The 22,209-nt window shown below is 34.0% G+C and overlaps 1 protein-coding gene across 3 annotated transcripts in view; it reads right to left on the bottom strand.

Annotated features, from left to right (window-relative positions):
* The window catches only part of GRID2 (glutamate ionotropic receptor delta type subunit 2), a 1,390,615-nt gene that overhangs the window by 300,560 nt on the left and 1,067,846 nt on the right, over positions 1-22,209 (bottom strand). For all 3 annotated transcript variants that reach the window (XM_060299788.1, XM_060299787.1, XM_030865662.2), the window contains one exon: positions 13,729-14,041. In XM_060299788.1, the coding sequence (XP_060155771.1) occupies positions 13,729-14,041 (313 nt within the window). The remainder of the gene's footprint in view (positions 1-13,728; positions 14,042-22,209) is intronic.

The raw sequence follows: 22,209 nt of genomic DNA on the forward strand, positions 1-22,209 counted from the left end.
TCTATTTAATCTTATGCTCAAGATGGCCTTTTGTGACCAAATCGCTGTGGATTTAAAAATCAAGAAATTTTTAAATCAAGAACTGGCCTTGACAAGGAAAACTAGGAGTAGAATGTTACTGATTTTTTTTTTTTCTGTGAGAGAAGTCAAAGAATCTGGTGCTATTATGAATGTTAGTAGATTTCAACATCGTTTTGGACAAAGGGAAGTATATATATAAATTGCAAATGAAGAAAAGTAATAAGAAAGATCTTCAATTCCTTTACACGAAGCATATTCTATAGAGAACCTTATTTCTGGTGATTTAGGAACAGGGGATTATTTAATCCTACTCTGAAAGAAAGACTTTATATTATTAGTAGTTTGGTTTGTTATAGGAAAGAATTGCACTGGGGAAGATTACTTAGAAGAACCGTCTTCTTCAGGAGCTATCACCACAAATAAAGCTGGAAATGTACCTCTTGTACTTTTTGATTAACTGTTAATATGTTGTCTGTAATGAATAACCATACTTGCTTGATTTGCAGAGTGGAAAACAGTGTGTCTAGGTCTTGGAGTTAATGCTTCTTAAAGGTACAATGGATTGGATATATTTTGTAACCAACATATATTTACCTAAATAGATATACATCTTACACCTACAAAATATAATCATGAGCTGATTTAGGTACAAATCTACAATTTTTTTTTGAAACAATCACTACATCCCCAAATATGGATTTGAACATAGAACAGATACAGAATAGTTTTCCAATTAACACCCTCTAAGACAACCACTCCCGTGCTCCAGTGACTCTCCAATACTCTCAAAGTAGAAGCCCAAGTACACAAAGCCTGATGTCATCTGAATCAATGGCCCTCTCTGACCTCACCTCCTTCTAAGCTATTCTTCTGGCCCCTTGGAGCAGGCCCTTTGCATCTGTGGTTCCCTATACCTGACCACCCTTCCCCCAGATACTGATGTAGCATAATCCTTCTTATCCTCCTGTCATCCTCTTTGCTTCAATATCAAATTCTCAGAGGCTTACTTCGACAAGCCCACTGAAAACTGCAGCCCTTCCACATATACTTCAATTTCCTCTCACTGTAAGTTACTTTTCCTATAGTATTTGAGTTCTGATATACTATGTAATTTATTTATTTATTTATCATACCTATTGTTTGTTACCTGGCTCCCTTCACTAGAATATAAGTTCCATGAAGGCTTGAATCTTTTTATCAGAAGGTAGTCCCAGGAGTTTGAACGGTGCCTGTCACATTGTAGACATTCAATAAATGTTGAATAAACGAATGATCTCAAATTTGGATCATAAATACTTAGTTTTAGGGTACATAAAACATGTTTAGTCTGAAAGGTAATGTTTTTCTCAATTTATAAAAGTGTTTGTAAAAGTTACTCGGTTGACTGAACGGGTATATATCACAGAGGAATTCAGACATATGTAATCTGGCTCTCATATATTTAATGATGTCTAATGAAAAAATGCATTTTCTAATAAAAATTATGTAATATGATTCTAAATAAAACTTGTTTGTTTTCTCAGCAGAATAAACTGGTCTTCTGGAAAAGTAACAAAGATGTTTCACTTATTGCAATACTTTTTATGACAATGAATGCACGACAAACTTAACACTGCCTTTGTTCAAGACAGCATTGAATAAAGGAAGTTTATTCCCAATGTAAAAGTTGTAGACAGTAGTGCAGTTAATTAAGAGAAAATGTCAATAGAACTTAACATTGTCACAGGATAATGGTTCCTGCTGCTAGATATATGTCAAGAGACAGATAAATAAGATGGAGTGATTTATTAAGCAGTGCCACACTCCAGGCAATGCATTTCTAGAAGATTACAGCACTCCTTGGGTGGTGATGTAAGGCAGAGGACTGAAAACTAAGTGTCTTTAACTCTTTGGATAGTACAACAACAGTACAGAAATGTGGTGATTACGGACAGTCCCTGCTGATACAGCAAAATTATTTTTATATTTAGAAAAAAAGAAGAGATTATCATGATATCATAGAGGCTCTAAGTTAAAACAGAATCCCATCAACAATCTTTCATGAATTTGCAGATAACTTAATTATGTGGAAAAGTCATACTATTCCGAAATTTTAAAGGCCGAAAAAATTAAGATCACGTCTATTTAAACTACAGACTTCTTAAAAATTCTGTTTCAGGCAATAAATTATTACTGATTTAAGAACTTGGTTATTTTTCTAACCAAAAACTGTATTAAAACAGTTTTTGGAAAAACATCCAAAGGTCTTTTATTCCTTTTCAATAATTTAAATAATATAATCCAATTTATTTTTAGATTGTTAATATTGATTAAATAATATCACAGAAGGTTTTAACTTAGAATCAACCTTTTGAATACTGGTATGGCATATTCTTTGCTTCAAATGTAACTCAGAATACTATCATGTGCTTTGATTTTCTCAAAGTCACAAGTTTCACTGGTTACTGGAAAATTGTTTTCATCTTAAAATTAACCTTATATCTGGTATTATACATTACGACGCTGCAATAATAGAAAATAATAAGAAAATACAGTTAACTATATTATTTATGACTTTCCCATGCATTATATTGCATTTCAAAAGTATTTACAATATAAGTATTACATGTATGTTAACAATAGAAACCATAGTTCAGTGATGTTCTTAAGTTTAAAAGCATTCTATCAGAGAAATAAAAATTTTGGCATAGTATTTAACATAGATTATATCTATATAATAGAAAAGATCGCTTTTAGTTTTATTAATGTATTGAACAGTCAAGTCGTTATTGGCATTTTAAACTCATAAAATATTCTGGTTTCTAATAGTGGAATTGTGAGTATACTAAAATAAAAACTGAAATATAATTCTCATTATCATAATCATTTTTATCTGGAAAGGGTCCATATGGTTCTAGACTGCCACCAATGGCAGTTTTTGAAGATTGCTTAGTTTAGGAAAATTAGCTTTCTGTGTGATGTTTATGCTTAATTATGTGCTATTTTAGCCACAGATCTCAATATATATTCCAAAAACAAAATACATATATTCACAGGTTTTATAAATTAGTCCCCAAAAGATTATTTAGTCTTTTCGAGCCCCAAAGAGCTGCATATATAAATTGGAAGCATCCTGAATCAAAACTTATAATTCCATTCAATTTGGTTCATTACTTTGTTGCATCTTTGGCCATATTATGCTACAGTTTATTACAAGTACATGTGGTAATGATGTGCTTACATAGGGAAAAATGTTCTTGTTGCTTTTCATGTCTAGTTGAATGACATAAAGTTATTATGAATTTGTTAGTGTATGGTTTTTACTGTAAGCATTTTCATTAGCTGGACTGGCTTTCCTAATACACTTCCTTATGCCTAATTACAACATGCTTCTTTGAAATACTGCTTATTTTCTGTGAGGTAATAATGAGTATATAAAGCATTAAACAATGTGGCTGATTTCATCTCTTGCTATGAATGGCAAAAATAGTGAGAAAATAATAATTACAATGTTGAGTGCCTTTTTTATGTCTTGCACACAGTTTTAAGTGTTTTATATCTATGAACTCTTAATTTTTCAAACACCTGATATAGTAGGTAATTATTATTTGGGGAACTAGAGCACCTAGAGGCTAAGAAGCTTGTCCAGCATCACACAGCTAGTAAATGTATAGATAGTTCAGTTTAAAACTGAACTGTCTCTTAATCAAACACAAAGATATGAAAAGAGTTGTTTAATTAGATATTTGTATTATATAATCATACAATCTTATAACTGAAAGAAAAAATTTAAATAATCTGACTCTTTTATAGATCAGGAAACAAAGATCAAGTGAATTAATGGGCCAGTTCATTTTTTCCATTGTCACTAGGCAAAGAAAAATTGGTTCCTAGTCTGTGTCCCTCTCTTTAATAGGTCATGACTCGGTATGAATTTGATCTAATTGTAATGCACCAGATAGTGGCCTATTTGTTAACTCTGCACCCGTTGTGACTTGGGCTTTCCTCAGTGTGATTATTATGATCTTATGATGGAGCTGTGTGTTTACTAGTTTGTTTCCCTCATTACATTGAAAGCTCCATGAAGACAGATACCGCGCTGTCCTATTCACTCTTGTGACTAGATAAATAATTCTTATTTAATATCCAAGGAGATGCTTTATAGATAATGAATAATTTTAAATGGTAAAGGCAGAGGAAATACTTTTAGGAAATGTTAAAGCAGAGTTTAAACAATGTATATTATTAATGGTTAGAAAACAACTGAAGCAGACAAACTGCACATCTGTCCCAAATGGAATGTTAATTTAGAGTCTGAGAGACAGAGCTGTAAATATAAAGAGACTCTATAAAGTTTGGTCACCCACAAATCAGAGAGCAATTTTACATGCCCACAGTGTGGAAGTATGGATTATGCATTGGTCTTTTGTTACATCTTGATGCCAAAAAAGAACAACTGTCATCAAGAAAGTAGTTTACAAATAAGAAACACTGATATACATGATGAAATATACGATGCTAATTTTTACTTTATGTTATGCATTGGAATTTCTCTGCCTTACAATTGTGAAAAGTTCAAGTTAAGGCCATGCCACATTTAAGGGTATTTAACAAAAGTATCACAGGACCTTATTGCCCTGTTTTGTAGACGGAAACAGGAATCCTAAATTTAGCATTATGTGTGTTACAGTTAGCTTGTAAGTATGCATTTTAGAGACAGGTTAAGTGGTAAAAGTCTTATTTTTCAAAACATAATTTTGTTTTTAAAAGCTTTGGTAAGTTTTCCATATTTTTAGAAATATGACCATCATTATTAAAGTTCTAACTACATATTCTAACTACAGGTGAAGGGGAAAATGGAATGAGGTCAAACAAAAACTGAATTCCCAAATTTACATTCCAAGCTGATTGTCCGTACTATCCTTTGATCCCAATACTTTAACTTTGATCAATCCTAAATCACCTTTAGAATAAATTTATCTTTGGAGATGTCTGGCCCTATTCTTTTGTTTTTCCCTAGCTCACCTGTGTTTGTTTGTATATCTCCTTTTCAGTTTTACTGAGATATAATTGACATTCAGTACTGTGTAAGTTTAAGTTGTAGAGCGTAATGATTCAACTTATATACATCATGACAAGATTGCCACAACAAGTTTAGGGATTATCTATCATTTTGTATAGATAAAAATTTTTTTTTTTTTTTTTTTTTTTTTGCGGTACGCGGGCCTCTCACCGCTGTGGCCTCTCCCGTCGCGGAGCACAGGCTCCGGACGCGCAGGCTCAGCGGCCATGGCTCACAGGCGCAGCCGCTCCGCGGCATGTGGGATCTTCCCGGACCGGGGCACGAACCCGCGTCCCCTGCATTGGCAGGCGGACTCTCAACCACTGCGCCACCAGGGAAGCCCTAGATAAAAATTTTTAAAAAATTGTCCTTGTGATGAGAACTCTTAGAACTTACTCTCTTAACTTCCACATACAACATTCAGCAGCATTAATCATATTTATCATGTTGTACATAACAATCCTAGTACTTATTTATACTGTAACTAGAAGCTTGTACTTTTTGGCTACTTTCATCCAATTCCTCCTCCCTTCACCCACTGCCCCATCTCTGGTAACCACAGTCTGATCTCTTTTGCTATGAGTTTGCTTGTTTGGTTTTGAACTATAATTGACCTATAACACTATGTTAGTTGCTGGTACACAGTGATTTGATATTTCTATACATTTCAAAATGATCACCATGATAAGTCTAGTTACCATCTATCACCATACAAAAATATTACATTATTATTGACTACATTCCCCACACTGTACATTTCTGTCCCTAACCTTGTTACTTAAGCTGAGGGGTACTGTAAAAACACCAAGTACTATGAAGATGTCAATGCTATTTTAAAGGATTTATGACACCTGTTTTTTTATCATTTAAACTTAGATTAAAAAAATGCATTTTTTTACATCTTTATTAGAGTATAATTGCTTTACAATGGTGTGTTAGTTTCTGCTTTATAACAAAGTGAATCAGTTATACATATACATATGTTCCCATATCTCCTCCCACTTGCGTCTCCCTCCCACTCTCCCTATCCCACCCCTCTAGGTGGTCACAAAGCACCGAGCTGATCTCCCTGTGCTATGCGGCTGCTTCCCACTAGCTATCTATTTTACATTTGGTAGTGTATATATGTCCATGCCACTCTCTCGCTTTGTCACAGCTTACCCTTCCCCCTCCCCATATCCTCAAGTCCATTCTCTAGTAGGTCTGTCTTTATTCCTGTCTTACCCCTAGGTTCTTCATAACAAAAAAATGTATTTTCTTATAGCATTTTGGGAAAGAAGAGAAACCAACTCAGAAAATCTTAAGACCACCCTTCAAGTTTTTAAAATGTTTCTTGAAAGCAACTCTTCTGTTTTATTAAATACTAAAATAATGCTTTTAATTATGGTATGTACTCATAAGTAGTTCAGAAGAGTCAAGAACATGTTGTTCACACCAGTTCTCATTCTATAAGCATTTTATGAGCAGAAATCTGATTTGTGCCTCATGTTCCTTAATTACTTTTACCTCTTTGAAAACCTAGTTTAGCATGGAAAGGATTTCCTGGCTCAAACCATAAAGAGTTGGTATTAAAATAAATGAAACCCAGGGGCTATCTCATGTATATAGTTTATGGAATAATTGCTTCGGAGCTCATTACAGTTCACTGGGAAAAACTAGTGGATTCACATCTTAGCGTCATGGCATTGTTTTATGGTCACACAGATTAGTCACACCCCACACCTATAATGAAGGAGTTTAAACAGTCTTTGAAAGTATGAGAGTTCATCTTTTTCTTTGGTGTTGAAGAATTCTGGTGATAAAAAGAAAGAAAATGAGCAGCTTGTTATGTTTTAAATCAGCATGAGGAAATTCTCAAGTAGATGTGACAGCATTCAGAGTACTTGGCTCTCCCTTCGTTAAGGACTGCCTATAATAATTAGCAACAACAGAGATGTTGTTCTCACCTAAATAAAAATTACAGAGAGCCTTTTTGAGTTAATATCTGTAAGAACAGAATATAGAAAAAAACTTGTCTCTATAGTCCAGTTAACCTGTCACTGGGAATTACTCTCATTTTCTCTGTGTTCATTAGGGTCAGTAAACAGCAGAGCTAGCCAATATAATTTTTGTTATATTCAAATTGAATGTGAAATATCAGATAACATTACAAAGGAATGGCGTTAGCTACTGCATTTCAAGGCTTGAATCCTTTGGGGTTTTGTGACTAGGACATTGGCAAATTTCGTATATTTGATATCTACACTATTAAAATGGATGTCTTTTTGAGTTATTCTCAAAGTTTTAAACAGATGCTTTCTCATCAACAATGTTTTCTGTTGCCTAATTTGATAGAGAAGAATGTCTGACTCTTCTTTTTGTGGAAATGAGAAAGTTGTGATTCTCTGTAACACTGCAATCCTTCTGGCAGCGGGAAGAACTCTTTATTTTCTTCCAAAAATTGTCCTGGGATCTCAAAGCCAGTGGATTGCCTTTGATGTAAACTCTTGTGCAGCAGCCACCAGGTTATCTTCTACCATTCCTAAAGGTCCTCTTTATTCATCACTAGCAACTGTGGAACTATTTGATCCTTAAGAAAATTACCAAAGGAACTTTCCCTCTTTACTCCTTTCAATAATTCCGTCTGCTCCTCTCATCAAAAGTGGTTTATTTGGTCCCAATTTGGCTATGGCCCACTTACATGATGTTGAACATTCCTGCAAGGACTGTGTCTTTCTTATGATCATATTCAAAATATCTAGGTTGGGTATGGCATATAGTACATCCAAGGAATATTTATTAAGCCAGTTAATACAGTTATTCCTTGTTTTTCTTTTGTTCTTTGTGTTCCTGGCGCATAGCTGGTATATAGTAAATGCTTGCTGGTAAACATATGTGATAGCCTGAAACATTTTACGTGACTATAAATATTTATACTTCATAGAACCAGACCATCTGAGGTAAACTCTGAAATTTCCCTTTGCAAGTAAACAGTAAACAAATTACATACAACCACATGTGAGAACAAGTCACAGAGGCCCTTCATGGCCCAGATGATATTAAGAGCCACTGACCATAAACTAAATATCAGGGATCTTCAAAAATCAAGCCCCAGTTTTTTTTTTTTTAAGTATGTTGATTGCAGGGAGATGTACATAGGCATGAAGATAAGGGAGGATATGAAATGGCAACAAAACTTGCATAAAATTGGTGTCTCATTCATGCATTAAACTGCCTAATTCACAAACTGTAATGTTCTAGCCAAACAGATGTACTAAGTTTATCTCTATAATGGACCATACTGATTTTGCACAGTTGGATTCCCTAAGCTGTTTTTCTGGAATGCTCTGAAGTTACAGATTTTTTTTAAAAATCAGGATTAGTAAACAGCTTACGTATATTTAACATTTTTCTGCTTTTAGCTGTCCCTGAACTCTTTTTTCAAACATCTATATGATAATACATGAAATGCCCTTTTATTCCTACTCAATCTAGTCTCTAGTGGCTCATTAAAGACCGTAATTCTGAAATAATTCAGAAATATTACTGTACTTCTCCTTAAAAGACTATATTTTTATTAGAAATTATCACTAATTCCAAACTTCATTGCCTGTGCATGGACACTTCATTGACTGATTCTTTTTTTCATGGGGTTTTTGAAGTCTTTTCTTAATTTATTTTTAATCAAAGTGTAAAGATACTTTCAGTACCTTTTAATGAATTCACCTTTTTCATTGTTAGCAGGTGGAAGAATAGCAACATTTCAGAGATGAAGTAGTTAATCATATGCAATTCAGCATGATGCATCATTATGAATTCGTATAAATGTATAATCAACCCACAGGCTGTACAACTTATTTAAGGGAGCAGTTGAGATAGAAAAGTGCTTAACATATTTATAACTTTTGATATCTGAAGCCTGTTTACAGACTAGAAAAGCATGTAACCATATGGATAATTTTATTTATCTTTTTCTTTTGGGTGTTCTCCAAAACTTGCTGAAACTGGGCCACCTGGAGACAGAATTCAGAAAGCCAGTCCATAAGCTTGTCAACATTCTCAAAAGTAAGGCTTCAACCAATGGGAAACCTTACTTATAAGTTTCTCATCTTAGCTACTTAAGAAAATACACCAGTGGAGACATTCTGGATAACTTCCTGTTTGGTTTAAGTGAGTTTAAGTCATTGGGCAATAGACTGTAATCTAATAAACACAATGTTGCAGTTAATTCCATGCTTGATTTAGTTAAGTATTTAGCATTTATTCACTTATTTAGTTGATCAGTATGCATTTATTAAACACCTAATACGTACAAGACACTGAATTAGGCAAAGAGACTATAAAGATAAACAGGACACTATCTTGTGTTCAAAGGACTCAGGTGGAGACAAAAGAAAACGCAAAGACTTCCTGAAGGAAGTGAGATCAGAATAAGAACTAGAGGATGCACAGGAATTTGCCATATGAAAGCAGAGAGTGGGCGTAGAGATTAAGCAATTGGTAATAAAGGCATTTCACGAATTGAAAAGAGTAGAAGCAAAGGCAGAGAGGCAAGACACAGTCTTGTCTTCTGTTCGAGAGACAAAAGCAGTTTGGAATAACTGGACAATTACATGTGAGCCATGAGTGGTAGGAGATGAGAATCAAGACTGGTGAAGACCCAAACGATGGAGTATTGTTCATGCTCTAAATAACTTTAAACTGTGGGCATTGGGGAGCCAAGGAAATATTTGAAGAATGGGAATTATGTGGTTAGCTCTCCATGACAGTGATAATTTGAGTATATGTGTAAGTATGTGGAGCATATATTTGCAGGAAACAAAATTGAAAAAGAAAGACCTATTATGAGATTCCTGTAGCTCAGATGAGAAATGAGATAGGCCTAATCTAGGTAAAAATCCAGGTCTTATCTCTCTAGGTGAGAAGAGATTTCCAATCCTAGAAATAAGTATGAAGTAAAATTTGCATGACTTATAGTTGGATATAAGGGATAGAAGGAAGAAAAAATCAAAACTGTTTTCAAAGTTTCTAACCTGTAAGTCTGAGTGGTTGCTAATGCATCAGCTAGAATAGAGAACACAAGAGGCTATAAAGGTTTAAAGTGCAAAAAAATCCAATTATTGGCATGTTGGAATTTGTGGTATCTCTGATATATCCAGAGAGTCTAGTGAGAGTATATAAAACTAAAATTCAAGGATGATATAGATTTGGGAGTCATCTAGATTTTGGTAGTTATTGAAACCATGCACAGAAAAACTAGATGGAATGGGAAGAAGTGAGATAAACAGAGAGGTTAGTTACATGTAGCTTTACCACCTTCTATTTCTAGTCAGTACTCATACTTATCAACATCCTAGTTATCTATCCTCATTTATTGACAACTTTGGCACACGGCTTATTTTCTTTCTCTCTAATCCAAGCCAACCATCATTACAGATGGCTCATCTAATCCTCTGGATTCTCAGTTGGTCAGCTTTGAAGTTCTTCACCAACTCTTCAGGAATCCACATCTACACACCTGTAACTTGTCCTCTACTGTTTCATCTCAAAAATGTTAGGCTCAGGTGTCCCATTTTGTCAATACAAACTTTGAACTATCTCACACTGATATTTCTACAGCTGTTCTTTGGCCTCATCAAGAACTCTACTCTCTCCCACTACCACTTTCTTACTTTCCAGTCTTACTCTCTATTACACTGTGATTATTGGTCTTTCTATTTTTTATTGCTCCATATTCCCTAGAATCTACTACTTCAACCACCGTCTTGCTAATAATCTAAAATAATCTGCCTTGTTATCCTTTTCTCGTGTGCCTAACTATCCACAGCTGAGACTAATTTGTTTTTATTTACTGGGTAAACACTTACGTGATACTTCTATAAGTTACTGTACCTAAGAACTTCACATTTTAAAACCATTTAAATTCTCATGACAAAGCCATGAGGTGGCACATCCAGAGTGTTTCCTGCAAGAGAAGCTCACACCATCATACAAGTTTGTGATCCCCAACCTGGACTAAAAAATTCTTCTGTTTCACTGACTCTTTCCCCTATTTTGGGGACACGCTTTATAGAGAAATCAATCATCATGGTGTGAGAAAGCCAAACTATCCTATGGAGAAAGGTCGTAGAGGAAAACTGAGGTCACCAGCTCTCTGCCAGCATTAACCACCAGACGTGTGAATGAAATGAACAAGCCTTCAAATGAGTTCAGCCTCCAGACTTTGGGCTGTCTAGCTGAGGCTTCAGACATCATTGAGCAGAGACAAGCCAACCACACCATGTCCTGTCTAAATTTGTGACCCACGAAACTGATAAGTTTTCGAGGAATTTATTATGCAGCTCTAGTCACTGGAATACTACCAATAACAAGGTTATTGCTAAATCCAATGAACACCTTTCAAGTATTAATTTTACTTGATTCTTTGAAATGTTTAACACTGTCAACCAATCTTCCATATTCAAATATTGTCTTTACTTGGTATGTATACCACTAGATGGTACACATGGTACTTGCATCTTTCTTGTCACTACTTATTAGTTATCACTGAAATCTCATCTACCCATTCCTTTCCTTAGGGCTCTGTCCTAGGCCCTCTCTGAGTCAGTCGTCCTCAATCAGGAGTATGCAGTTGAGAACAACTACTCTGTACGATCTTGTTCACTTCCATGGCTTCAATTATCTCCTACATGCCAATATCTCCTCAATCTGTTAGCCCAGATGTCTCTTCTGTGCTTCTGACAAATATATCAAACCATTAACAAGCATTAGAAATATACCCCTGGATATTTCACAGATACCTCAACTCAAATGTACCAAAATGAATGTATCATCTTCCACATCACACCTGCTCTTCTTGATTTTTTTCCCCAGAAAATGACATCGACAACCAATACACGTAACTGCCCAATCCAGAAACCTAGGATAAAATTTCACCTCCTTTTTCTCCTTCAGTACCAATCCCCATAGCACTATATAATTTATCAGGTTCTATAGATTCCAATTCATCAATACCCTTCTCTTGATTCCCAGTGTCATCTTACCTTTGTGCAAGCCACGTTTACTCTTTATTTAGTTATTATAATACTCTGATAATTTGTTTCCCTTTCCACATTGCTCTCTTTCAATTTTATCCATACTATAATCACAATGTTTCTGATTATAGTAAAAATTTAAACATGCAATTTCCCTGTTTAATACCTTTAAATTACTGATAATTTCCCTGAAGATCAAATTCAAACCCCTGATAATAACAAATATATCTTCAGCCTCATCTTTACCAGCTCCATAGTCTATTCTGCATAGTCTATTCTGATTTCTCCCTCACTTCTTGGTCTTAAATTCTATCCTACCATCTATGTATCCTTTCCCCCATCCTCTTCTTCAATAAGCTCTTTGCATAGTTACTTCTGTCTCTGTTTATACAGTACTAATTCAAAAAGCCTTCTTTGCGACATTAAGATATATTCACCCTCTCCACGACTATGATCTCTAACAGTCTCTATCACACGTGGATTTTACATGTTTGCATCCCACAAGACTTGTAGCTCAATGATGGCAACGACTCCCTTGCTCCCAACTGTATACTCAGTGCCTAGCAAAGTTCTACTTAAATAAATAGCATGGATTAAATATCTACTAGATTAGTGATTAATGAATGGAACAAAAATATCTGCGATAAAGATACACAGATACAGAAAGGTAGCGGGAAAAAGCATGCTTACAGAGTTTTGCGGGATAGATTTTATGTGAGAAAGTAGAGATGAAAAGTCTAGACAAACCTTATGATTAGTTAAATGAGAATAGAAAGAATGAAATTTAATGGAAGATCCAATAGCAAGTGTATATAAAAAGTAAGATGTTATTGAGAGTTGTAAATATTAAGGCAAAAGAATCATATGTCTCCATTGTGACACCTATGTCTTCTCTTCAATACATATGACAAGTTTGCAAGAAACTATCAATCCCCTAAGTATTTTATTATTTCATTTTCTATGATGGCAGTAGTCTCAAGTAAGGGGCTCAATAAATATTGTTCTATTCTGAAACAATAAGAGTCAAGTAATTACCTAGATAAGTTTAAAGAGTAGGCAGATTGACTACTGAATAACACAACAAAGACATTGTTTAGAATATAATGAAATTATAAGTTAACTGGTAAAAATTATATATTAAAGTGAAAGATAAAGCGTAAATTTCTTATCAGAATCTTAAAGTCTTTTCACTGCCAATGAATATTTTTAATACATGAAACAATGTCTCTCAACAAACAGCAAGTCTTAACATCTCTTATACACATAAATAATTAAGCAATATCTGCTCTGGTAGTAAGTATTTTCATAAATCTCAGTAAGTATTTATCTGAGAAATAGAAAGGCTATTTCTCAGAATCGGAGCTTGGGAAGGAAAATCTCCTCTTGAGTTTCTTGTGAACCTTACCTCTGACATTCATCTTTGGCTTTGTTGATAAAACTGAACTTACATCAAAAGATACTGTACCATTTTTTACTGAAAATCTGCTGTTTGAGATCCACTAGGAAAGAGCAAGAAATGTTCTTTTCTTAGTATTGCTGTAAAGACCTTTAGAACACTTACTGATGTCAAGACACAGAACGTTCTTAACTGAATGCATGGCATATGAAACATCACATTCCTTTTTTGTACTGAAATATATATATTTTCCTTACCTTGCTGTACAAAGGATCCATACACAAACCACATGGAGTTGTAGAGAGTGGTAGAAGTCATCGACCCCATTTGTAATCTTGGGGGATTAAGCCAATTCAAGAGGTAGACCAGTAGACCGACCAGAAGAACTGTGCCAGCAATGCAAGCCCATAGTGAGAGATCAAATGGTGCAAGACAGGCAAACATATCCACTGTCTTTTCAGCCCTTCGAAGTAGGACTCCCACTGAGTAGTCCATGTAACGTGTTGTAAAGTCCACCACATTCTCACGGTCTGGGGTGATAGTCAAAGCAGAAATCCCTATGTCGGCCCTCTGAGAAATTGAAAGAGACAGGAATACATTAACAGTGTGAAAAACAACTTGATTTGTGGCACTTTAGCTTGCCTTGAGGAAAATAAAATAGATGCCTCAGGCAACATCTTAAGCCTTTTTATATAAACTGAAAAACACTGCAGAGACTTCTTAGAGAAGACCTATATGTGAATTTTTCATTTCCTACTGCAAATCTTGGCCCACCAGAGTTAGACAAATTATCTTGTTCATATTATCAATGCATGTGAAATCAGTGAAGAATATTTCAGACACAGATAATGCCTGAAGGAAATTGTCTTTTTTCCTTGGGTTATTTTATCAAAGCCATCATTAACACAGCAGCAAAGGTAAAACTTATTCTAAAGAATTCTTCCTGAGAAAATGTTCCCAAGATATTCAACATGTTCTTAACATCTAAGTTATCAAAAAAAAAAAAACCTCAATGTGGCATTTCACCCTTGGTTTAGATTTCTCTGGATCAAAATTTATATTATTGGGTTCTAAATATATTAGAGTTTATTAGAGATTTCATAGCATTAAGTTATAACATCATACACCAGGGGTTGCTACCATAATTTTATTTTTAAACCTCGAAACACTTTAATGAACGATTAAAGATTAAGGAAACAGATAATTCTTCTTGGAGCAATAACCACTGTTCTCAGTATGTGTCTCGGATTCTCAGTGTTAGCACTCAGAACCACACAGAGCACATGCTATTTTACTTATATAAGGCACATGGCAGAATTGCAGTGACAGCACATAACAAATGACTTCACATTTAAATTCTATGATATGAAAACATATTTAAATATCTAAAAGATTCATCTTATTTGAAATAATTATCTGTGGCTGTGACTACAGCTGTGCGAAACTCCTTTCAGACAAACACAAACAATAGTAAATTGAACATTTTCATTATTCTTTTTTTTTTTATAGTTTGATGAAAGAATATAGAAACTGGTTTTAATGCCTTTGGAGAAAAAAAAAAGACATGAAAATTAACATGCCTAGTGGAATGCTAAACCAATTCCCATACATCTAGTCTCTGAAGTAATAACAGCTGCAAAAACAGTCTAGCTAAAGTTAAGCATTGCGTGTATGTGTGTGTGTGTGTATCAGCCCATCTATACAGTGCTAAGTATTTAAATAACTTTTCTCATTTAATCCTTACAATGAGTTATGAATTACATGTTTTCCTCTCCATTTCATAGATGAAGAAACTGAAACTTCAAGAGTTTAAGTAACTCATTCAGTTCTCACAGTTAATAAGTTTAGAAGCCAGATATTAAAGCAATGTTTTTCTTACTGCAAAGCCAGGGCTCATAATATAATCACTTTACCATACTGCAAGAAATCATTTGTTTTCCAAATGACTCATATTGTAAGCAATTAGGATAACTAGTTTTAGGAGAGTTTTTACCTTAAAAGAGTCTGAAATTTTGCTTTTCTTAATTGTACTATTTACACTGCAACAAGGCTACATTAACATAAGAATTATGAGTTTCGGATTATTAACTGAGAGGTATTAAAGTTAATAACTCTATATAGAAATGCATTTTCAGAGAAATAGTTATTGCTTTCAAGCTCATATATTTATTTAGCATAGCTCAGTTACTAGGAATTGGGTCTTTTCAGAAGGAAAATCTAACCTGGATCCTTAGCTCTCTAGTCCTACCTTTTCTGAGCTTCAGTTTATCTATTTGTGAAATGAATATAACTGTCTTTAGTATGACTATTGTGAGCTGACTCATTTATCTCAGTCTTAATGGTGAATAAATAACTCCTCAAGATTCAATTAGGCTCTCAAAAAGTACATTTCTTTTTTCAGGATATTAAAGTACTGTGTGTGGATCAGTAATTTACGAATTGATGCACTAGGGACCCAAAGCATTTTATGACTCAACTAAAGTCAGAAAATTCCACCTAAGGAGAGATTTGCTGACATGTGATTGAATATTTGTAAATGTTCATAAATATTTTGCTAATAAATAAATGTTTTACATTTAATGATTATGAATTAGAATAGTCACTATACTGATTTTAATAATAGATATTTGTATGTATCACAAAGTGAATTTCTATAATGTAATAAAGAAAAATATCTAGGGAAGATGTGCTGTTGTTTGTTATTGTTTTCTTTTGGAAAAGTGAACTGATTATTTTGTATGTGCTAAAATATTTATTAAATATAGTAATTGCTTGTCCTAGTTCTATGGAGAACTTCCTCAATGGACCAACTTCCTGGTCCACTTTCAACACTTGGCTATTCTATTCTCAAGAAGAAATTGCCAGTCTCCCTGTGGAGAGGATACTAGAATCATATAATGGGCTTTTTCAAACTGCACAAATGCATTTGCATACACACACGACACATCCTTATACGCACACATTTTCCTATCTCTGAGATTTGTATACACCTTCCTAAGGAAGTACCTCAATCCAGCCTTCAGAATCAGTGATATAGCAGACCACCATGCTTGATATGAGTACGTGATAGCCCTTACTTGTAGAGAAGCTGTACTGGAGCAGAAAAAAAAAAAAGGCGAGAACCACTGATTCAGAAAGATGGTCCTAAAACTTTTTGAATATGTCTAAGTAACCAGAAATGATCAATCACATGTATCTTTCTTCCTCCCTCCCCTCCCTTTCTTTCTTTCTTATCTTTCTTTCTCTTTCTTTCTTTCTCTCTCTCTTTCTCTTTCTCTTTCCTTCTATTATTAGTCTATTTATTTCTGTATGTATGCATACAGAAATGCATACATACAGAAATGCATGTGTGTATTTCCATGCATGTGTGTATGTGTATGTCAACTCACTTGTTCCGTTTCAACAATGACTTTTCAAACCATTAGCCTCATAAAACATTTAATCTTCTCACTTCCCCTAATTCTCAGATGACATTCACTGCTACTTTATAGAGAATCAGAAGATACTAAATTAAAATTCACACTTATTTCTACTTCTCAACCTATATCCCACATCCAGCTTATTCTATTTAACTTTTATTTGTGATACAGGAGATGTCTTCCTTTCTAATGCCAAACCTCCATCAGTAAACTTATCAACAAATCCCCTCCAGTTCAGATGCTTAAACTCCCATCTCTTGTATTCAACATCATCTACCAATTGTTGATTTCCCATGAAAAGGTTCTTTAACTCTTTCTCATTAAAATAAAAACAAAAAGAGAAAAACCTTTCCTTTTACTCTCTCTGACTTCTGACTCCCACTTGCTACCCTTTCTCTCTCACTTTTTCATAGTCAATTTTCTCGAAAGATTTGTCTGTATTTCCACACCTCACAGTCACTCTGGAAGACTCTTTTGTATTCATATTATCGAGTGTTCGACTACTCAATGGACGCAGCGCTTCTTAATGTTTACACTATTGAATCAAATGGATATAATTTAGTGCTCATCTGTTTAGGCTTCTTGACAATATTTGACAGTGATGATGGCCCCCTCCACCATAAACATTATTTTCCTTGAATTTCATGTCATGATTAAGCCTCTTTCTCAGTTCCTTTTCAAGCCCATGTCGGCAATCCTCTGGACTTGGACCTACACCCTTTTTTCATATGAGATCTTCTGCCTAGGCAATCCCATTCATATCATTACCTCCATTGACTCCCATCTATACACATGATTTACAAAATTTACATTTGTAGATACAGAGATGAGCTCTGGAGTATATACTGATTTATGCAATTACATAATTGATATTTCTATTGGATGTCTCAAAAACATCTCAAATTTAACATGGCCAAGATCATACTAGAGGCATTCAACTCAAACCAGTCCTCTTCCAATATTTTCTGCTTCAGTGAAAATCTTCTTATGTAAATCTTAAATCTCGGTGATCTCATTATTTTTCTCAGTCTTATTTCCCTATCCAGTCTGTCACTTCTGATTCTACCTACTGAGAATCCTAATATTCATTCACTTCTCTACTATTTTCAGCTCTCATCATTGCTTTCCAGGGCTCCTTACGAGTCTACCTGAAATCTACCTTTTCTCATCTCTAACCTCCCTATTGCAGCCAAAGTGTTCTTTCTGTTGAGCACATCTGATCCTGTCCCTGCCACAATGTAAAGGTTTTCAGTGGATTTGCACTGCTTTTAGGAAAAAGATTAAAATCTTTAACAAAGCCTATATATCTTTGGATACACTATCTTCCACCTACCTCCACATATTCCTACTGGACCATTTTTCTTTCCAGCACTTCTTCCCAATGCATGATCTTCATACATGCTGATTGTACTGTCTGAATTGACCCTCCTGAAACTTCTTCAAGTAAACTTTTATTCATATTCATAAATCAGCTCAATTATCACTTCCTCAGGAAAGCTATCCATGGCTCTTTTGCCTGGAATAGTAATTCTTGTTGTTTACACCATCAGAAGCCTGTATCCCTCACTTCCCTAACAGTATGAGAGTTGCAATTTTACATTATTTGTATGATTTTTGAACAATGAATTTTTCTACTAGACCACAAGCTCTGTGAAGGCAGGGACTGTCACTTTTTTAAAAAAATGACATGTTCCTGTATCAAGCACATTTGTCTGGCATAGATTCATGATTAATAAATACTTGTTTCATATATGAATGAAAGAAGATAGAACATTCACTAGATATTCATTACCCAATTCTTATAAATTATCTCTCTATTTCTCAGCATACTTGACGGAGAGGGAATTTTACAGAATAAAAATAAAATGGCAACATAAAAATTTGCTAAATTTTGTAGCAGTGACAAAAAATTTATATCTTCATGAATGCTTACTTCAATAATTAAAATCAAGTTCTTGGCTTATCAATTTATTTATGTTTATGTCATTTGCCACTAGCTAAGGTAATTGAGTCTACTATAGTATGTTTAATATATTACAAAATATTATTATATGTCAAGTGTTTAATGTAAAAGTGATTATTTGAATTGTGATAAGAAATAGCACTAAACCTGGAATATAGATAATTGTTTTTCAAAACTATTCTAATTACACAGTTGTAACATTTTTCTTGAAAGGAAATATTTACATTCTTTCAAGTCATGAGAAGGAAATGGATGGATAATACAATAGGGCACGACAAATACGCCACATGATCATTGACTCTTAGAAGTTTACACTCAGAGAAGTTGGAACACATTTACTCTAAATTTAATTTGAAATAACTGATCATATCTAACAATTATCTAGTTTATGCTTGAACATAATGTTAACGACATTATGTTAATAATACCAATAGTTATACATTTATTTAATGTTTACTATATACCTAGTACCTTGTTACATGCTCCACAAACACTATATTATTTAATAGTATAACAAGCCCAGTTGCTAAGATGAACAATTTATATTTGCAATATTCTAATTAATACAAAGCCTTGGTGTTACTATGATTGATATATGCTTCTCTGTATCCTCTATTAAGTGTGTTAGCTTTGTTATCAATACATCACATTATAAATCTAAATAGATCTGTTCTACGACTATTCTTAAAATACCTGTCGAATGCTATCTTATTCCTTACTTGGAAATATTATTTTAAAATAAAAAATAATTCGCTTATTCAATCACTCTTCTCAAGATATGATTTCCATATCCCTCAAAATACTGGTCATTTGCCTGTGAACATAGTCCAATTCATAAATGTTTCCTCAGATGATAAGAATAATACAGTTTTTTAAATGACACTGGAGTCTGAATCATTTTTACTAGGTGAATTACAATTGACTTAAACTTAGGATTAAATAAATTTTCAAAATATTTTAAAATAAAATACTATCAATCCAGAAGTCCTCAGAAATCCTATGCAGTTGATTTTGAAGCAAAATGTTGGATCTTGTATTTATCTTTCATCAATTTCATTCTTTGTTTCTTTTGACCTTCACATCTATCTGAAATATTTTGAATCTTTACTATCAACCATTATATCAACGTTTTCTGCTAGCTCTGCATCATTTGGAAGTTTGAGAAGCAGGCCTTTAATTCTTCAATCATATTACTAGTAAAACATTGATGAAGAGTACATGGGAAAGCTCAAAGTATTGAAACTTGCCTCTAAAGTTCTACCCCCTTTGAAAACAGCTAATTAGTTAATACCCGAGATATGTTTTTTAATCACCTATGAGTATTCTTTACTACACTGTCATTTAGCCAAGTAGCTCTATATAGTTTTGTTTTGTTTTTTAATTTTATTTATTTATTTTTTGGCTGTGTTGGGTCTTCGTTGCTGTGCACGGGCTTTCTCTAGTTGTGGCGAGTGGCGGCTACTCTTCGTTGCAGTGCGCAGTCTTCTCATTGCGGTGCCTTCTCTTGTTGCGGAGCACAGTCTCTAGGCATGTGGGCTTCAGTAGTAGTGGCACGTGGGCTCAGTAGTTGTGGCTCGCAGGCTCTAGAGTGCAGGCTCAGTAGTTGTGGCAAACGGGCTTAGTTGCTCCACGGCATGTAGGGTCTTCCCGGAACAGGGCTTGAACCCATGTCCCCTGAATTGGCAGGCGGATTCTTACCCATTGCACTACCAGAGAAGTCCTCTATATAGTTTTTAAGTGTTTTGTAAAAGGCATTATTGAACTCAAAATATATGAATAATCAGATATTCATTTTATGAATAGCTAATGCCATCAAAAAAGAAAATGAACTGCTTACTTTTTTTTTTACCATCTACAACACATCTGATTAATAATCCATTCCATAATTTTACCAGAGAATAAAATCAAATTCATTGCTCTGTCAGAATAAATTTCCTTTTCTAATTTTGAATATGCCAACCTCCAACTATATAACAGCCCTCTTTTTCATGTTTTGTACACATTATCTATAGTAACTCATATATCACCTCAGGAAATGCATTTATCCCCCTGGGATATCGTTCATTTGGACGCGGAAATTCAAACTCATTAAAAGTGCCTATCATGAGCTTCAATTACTTTAAGTATTTTCCCCTTATCATTCCCACCTTAAAGATTTTTTGTGCAAAGTGGAAGGAAAATATTTACTGAAGAGCTTTAGCACACATTTAACAAGGACTAGGTCTATCTCTGCCTATTCAGCTTCTTAAACCATACATTTTCTTCTACTCTTCACCAAGTATGAACTATGCATAAATTTTAAAAATTTCTTGACAGCTTTCTTAAATATCATTTTATATTTTTTAGTCTTGAAATAATGTTTTAATGTAAAAATTTCAGGTTTGCTAGGGAGAAAGTAGACATTGAAGAAAGGTAAGAGAGGAAGAAAGGAAGGGGGGAGGAAGGATGGAAGGGAGGAAAGGTGAGAGGGAAGAAGAAAGGAAGAATGTGTTCGAGTTTTACATCTTCATTTAAGATATATGACATGACTTTGGGCAAGTAGCCAAACCATCAATTTAGATTACTCATCTGTATAATGAATAGACTGAAATTGGTAATATAAGAGCCTTTCCAACCTTGAAATTGTAATTTAAAAAATTATTTCTTGAGACCTTATATTACGATAATTCTCTATTTGCTAATATGGGAATGTAAATATTTTTGTTCTAAAGACTTTAAAAGACTTTCAAGTTTCAACAGACCTTTCTAAATAAATATAATATGTAAGTTGGGGAAAAGAAAAATAATCAAACTGTAAAATTAATCACAAATTATTAATTTTCTCAATGTCAAGATTTTATGCATTTCTTTGAAAGAAACACAGATATGTTATGTCACGGTTACAGATTAATATTTCAGTTTCAATTATAAACACATACTACAATATCCACTACTTTTCAAATATACCACTGGAAATGAATAAATATCGAGGTTGAACCAATGAAATTGTGGTTAAAGTAACTTTTACTCTGAAATTAAGATCATACTTAAAAATCCTAGAAAAATTTTAAGGAACAAAAAATTATAAAGAAAACAGTCAAATTCCAATAAGATGACCACTATTGCAACTCCCTTAATGTTATATCTGAGTTGCTTCTGTTTTGCTATATACATTCATTTTATTTTTTAGACTCCACATATAAGTGATATCATACAGTATTTGTTTCTCTCTGTCTGACTTAATTCACTAAGCATAATATTCTCTAGGTCCATCCACATTGCTACAAATGGCAGAATTTCATTCTTTCTTATGGCTAAATAATATTAAGAATGGTATTATTTTGATTATAGCTTAGCACATGATAAGCCATCTAAAA

Source organism: Globicephala melas, chromosome 5 (genome assembly GCF_963455315.2).
Source record: "Globicephala melas chromosome 5, mGloMel1.2, whole genome shotgun sequence".
NCBI classification, from domain to species: domain Eukaryota; kingdom Metazoa; phylum Chordata; class Mammalia; order Artiodactyla; family Delphinidae; genus Globicephala; species Globicephala melas.